Here is a 4,666-nt window from a genome sequence, read left to right on the forward strand (position 1 = left end):
AAACCAGAGCATGTCAGGAGCACGGGGTGTTTTCCGAGACTCGGCAGGTAATATGTTGCTTGCATTTTCTGAAAGACTTGGAGTAGCGACGGTGACAAGAGCAGAACTAATGGCTTTAAAACGGGGGTTGGTACTAGCTAAGGAAATGATGTTCCCCCGGATGATTATTTCGACGAATTCCCCAGGTGGTAATCAAGTTTCTACAGGAGAGGGAGGAGTTACCATCAGCTCATGCCCACCTAGTTCAGATATGCAAATGCTTTTTAAACGGCCATCCTTGGAAGAGTGAAATTCATCATATTTACAGGGAAGCGAATGGTAAAAAAGCGCAGACTGGCTTGCCAATATCGGAGTAGCTCAAACTCAACAGGTAGTGGTGTGGGAACCTAACGATATACTAGATCATCTGTTCTGTTTGATGCAAGAAGACATAGGCGGAGTGTCTTGGCCTCGTTTAGTTCTTTTTTATGCTTTTTAATTTGTTTATTTCTTTTCGGTTGGTTGGGTAATTCCCGTTTCTTGTAACCAAAATAAAATAAAATTACCATAACACTTTCGGTTATGAATATTCATCGAATCTGCGATTAAAATAATCGATTTTTATCCATTTATTTATTAGAACTCACTTATCATTTATAGATGTTTCTTGTATCAATAGATGAGTAACTAGTTATCGGGTGATTTTGTTACATGATGTATAAATTGATAGGAAAGACAAAGCATAAATCGTAATTGTATTTTATTGATTGTTCGTTGTGCTTCGATACAATATGTTGGTCTCTCGACATATTCCAACACATGATGTTGCAGGCTGTTAGCAAATCTTCCAAGCGATGAGAGGCATGAGACAAGAGAATTTAACACTTTTAAACTTGTGCAAGCATTGTATCCCTCTAAAAAGACTATTAAGAAATATTCTCATATCTTGTATAGTAGAGAGAAATGAATTAAGGTGTCGTTTAATTGTCATGGCGGAATTAATCTTCCATTAGTTTCAAAAGTACATGAATTGGAGAACTCATGGGAATTGCTTAAAACCCGTTTGGTTGACATGACGGAATAAAATGGACACAAGAATGTACAATTACCTAGGTCTCAGGGGGATAAGTAATTAAACTCCTTCATTATGAACGAATTGACAATCTGTAGTAAAAAAGAAATCATGAGAATTTGGCCAACCAAACAACTCTAATTTTACAAATTAATGGGACTTTTCAATTCACCCCATACTTAAAGTATTTTGTATTCTATTGCAATTCTCGTAATCTTTAATTTGTTTGCATGAAGACAAGTTTTGTTTCCACGAAGACAAGTTTGGCTATGTAGGTACAACTAATTTAACACTCCACAAGGGTAAGAATATATTTCAATAATTATTGCATAAAACCGTCTTATATAAAGTGAGGTGTATTTGTAATATAACAAAAACACTCCTCTATTCATAGTGCAGAGTTGTAAAGAAGTGTTTGATTAAAAAAAGGGGATGGTTTTATACTCTAAAGAGTCTTATTTTTTAATTTGTGAAAATTTAAACATGAGAAAGTATTTATGGATTACAACGTTTAAAAGTTGCGTTAGAGCAAGCATCAATGGTTGGTCGTTAGCTCGTTGTCACCTTAAGCCTTACACATTACAGTATTACACTTTGCAATAGCCAATTGGTACACCGTTCCGTTGATCGGAGGCTTGGAGCATATAAAATGGATTGATTTGTACTGCGTAGAATTTTATTTAGCTAATTGGCCCTCGCTTTCTTCAAGAGTTGAACTTTCATTGTTTATCAGTTACGGACTTGGTCTTTAATCTGTTTAGCAACGAGTAATAAACAAAGCCTCCATGTTTCAGCTGATTTAGTAAATTCAACTATTGGTTGATGGATAGTTTTCATTGCGTGACTATCTTTCGTTAAAATGAAACGACGGTAATACTCCGTACAAGCTACTTGAAAGTTGACATATGTAACTTGGATCGAGTGGAGCATAGGGGAAAAGGAGCCAGTCGAATTGGGAGAATGATTGTGTTATTCCATATTCACAATTTGTCAGGCCTCAAATTTTCACCACAACCAAGAGTGACTATAATTGCATTGTAAATTATGTTAAACCATTTAGGAATAATATCCGATTCATCAGGGTCGGGTCTTGCAGATCCGAGATCTGTTGCCATACCTAAACCCACCCAATTAATCAAATATAAGCAAACTATGTAAGACGTTGCATACGGACCATGAACATATATTCAGCTGAATTTAATATACATTCCAAATCTTTTGTTTACATAGAAAAGTATCAAATAATTTGCACATCTTACCAAATTTGAGCACGGAATTTATTTAAACAAAATTGAGCAAGGAATTATTTCCTATATTCAGTTTGACCATATTCAACTATTCAAGTAGTTTCCTTATTCCCATGGGACTAAAATAAAAGTAATAACCCGTCTCTAGAAACCCTTGAGGCTAAAATTGAGAAAAGTCCATATGACCCCCACCATATAACCCGCGTATACACACCCACCCATCTACTAACTCACCCGATTAATCGCGTATAAGCTACTTGTGAGTTGTAACTTTTGAAGTATTTTCCCCTTTCCCACCCCCTTTCCATATGTTCCGTTTTTACTAATTCCACACCCCTACTCTTACCTGTATAAATACTCCTTCCATGTTTTCCCTATAATCACTCATTCCATAAATTGAATATTTGGTCTCACCATTATAAACACAAAAACCCTTGGAAATCATATGTCTCAGAGGCTCTTCGTTCCTCATTCTTCTTCTATCGCTTTCGGCCTCCATTCCCATCTCCTCGTTTCCAGTGAGATGATCTCCAGTTCCAACTGGTCTAATTAATCCTTTTAATCAATCCCATCTGTCTACTAACCTTACGGCTACCCAATTCAATATTTTGCAATTTCATTCTTTGACAAATCATCATAATATTAACCAAATTTAGCTCCCATTCTTTAATATTTTTATACGTCTCAAATTAATCGAATTTCTAAAAACCGAAAAAAATGGGTGTCAAGGGATTTGTTGAGGGTGGTATAGCCTCGATTGTAGCCGGGTGTTCGACCCACCCGCTAGACCTAATCAAGGTCCGTATGCAACTCCAAGGAGAATCCTCCGCTCCTGCCCCCGCCGCCGTCCGTCCGGCTTTAGCCTTTCAATCTCCTGGGGCTGGAACCCACGCCATCCACCTCCAGACTCCCCCACCTCCGCGCGTGGGTCTCGTCTCCGTTGGTGTCAAGATCGTCCGTCAAGAAGGTATCGCCGCGCTTTACTCCGGCGTGTCAGCCACCGTTCTCCGTCAAACACTTTATTCCACAACCCGGATGGGTTTGTATGACATCCTCAAAACAAAATGGTCCGACCCGAATACCGGCACATTATCCCTAACCAAGAAGATCGCCGCCGGGTTAGTCGCTGGCGGAATCGGTGCCGCGGTGGGCAACCCGGCTGACGTGTCAATGGTCCGTATGCAAGCCGACGGCCGGCTCCCGGCTAATCAGCGTCGAAACTACAAGAGCGTAGCCGACGCAATAAAGACCATGGTCCGCGACGAAGGGGTCACATCGCTATGGCGCGGTTCATCCCTCACGGTGAACCGGGCCATGTTGGTAACCGCTTCGCAGCTGGCATCATACGATCAGATCAAGGAGATGGTCATTGAGAAGGAATTGATGAAGGATGGGCTTGGGACTCATGTTACGGCTAGTTTCGCAGCCGGGTTTGTGGCGGCTGTAGCGTCGAACCCGGTTGATGTGATTAAAACTAGGGTTATGAATATGAAGATGGGACCAGGGGAGACTCCTCCGTATAATGGCGCACTTGACTGTTTTCTTAAAACTGTTAAGGCTGAGGGGCCCATGGCGTTATACAAGGGGTTTATTCCGACAATAGCGAGGCAGGGTCCGTTTACTGTGGTCTTATTTGTTACACTTGAACAAGTCAGGAAGTTGCTTAAGGACTTTTAAGTTTGGTTATTCACATTCGCAAATTTTATTATACGAACCGTCTATGTGCTTGTTGGGGTGATTAATGATTATGACGATTATTTAGGGGTATGAACTTTGGCCCAAATTTTTTGGGACAGCTTTGACTTCTTTTTATATGAATTAAAAAAAAAAAAAAAGAAAAAAGAAAAAAAAAATAGGAGGGTGTTGGTTTAAGTTTAACCTAGGAATGACGCAACAGCTATATTCGTTTCATCCGATGTATTGTAATGTGCCAGCTGTGTTTGGTTGGCATTCCTGTTCTTCTCTCTATGGAGTATTTTATTACCATTTTACGCGTGATGTTCTTTTGTAATGTTTTATTTACATTTTATTATTGTCGCACATTCTTATTGAAATGTGTTTTTGTTGACATATAAACTAATCACTAACATGATTAGTGTTTAAACTTTAAAGTGCTTTACTTGACACTTTATAACCCTACAGTCTAAAGCTCGGTCATTTTGGACCCAAGTAAATGAACCAAACTCTTGTTACTTTTGAAACTTGAGGTGGTTTGATAACCGGTAACTTTAATTTACCTCTTTTATTCGCAAGGATGAGATAGATTGATCTACCCTAGTGGTCTCAAAAGTTGAAGCTTTGGTGATACTTCACGATAGAAATCAAATACAATTGTTAGAATATCTATGTAAATATGTTAATATTTCAT

The 4,666-nt window shown here is 39.0% G+C and overlaps 1 protein-coding gene across 1 annotated transcript; it reads left to right on the forward strand.

Moving 5' to 3' along the window:
• Positions 1 to 2,585: 2,585 nt before the first annotated feature.
• On the forward strand, positions 2,586 to 4,296 carry LOC141639543 (mitochondrial uncoupling protein 5-like). The gene has a single exon (XM_074448647.1). The coding sequence runs from the start codon at positions 3,016 to 3,018 to the stop codon at positions 3,973 to 3,975; it is 960 nt and encodes a 319-aa protein (XP_074304748.1). The 5' UTR covers positions 2,586 to 3,015; the 3' UTR covers positions 3,976 to 4,296.
• Positions 4,297 to 4,666: the final 370 nt, after the last annotated feature.

Source organism: Silene latifolia, unplaced genomic scaffold (genome assembly GCF_048544455.1).
Source record: "Silene latifolia isolate original U9 population unplaced genomic scaffold, ASM4854445v1 scaffold_437, whole genome shotgun sequence".
NCBI lineage: Eukaryota > Viridiplantae > Streptophyta > Magnoliopsida > Caryophyllales > Caryophyllaceae > Silene > Silene latifolia.

What these genes read in the sequence shown, in the direction of transcription:
- LOC141639543 (XM_074448647.1), top strand. Translation starts at nt 3,016, where the DNA reads ATGGGTGTCAAGGGATTTGTTGAGGGTGGTATAGCCTCGATTGTAGCC.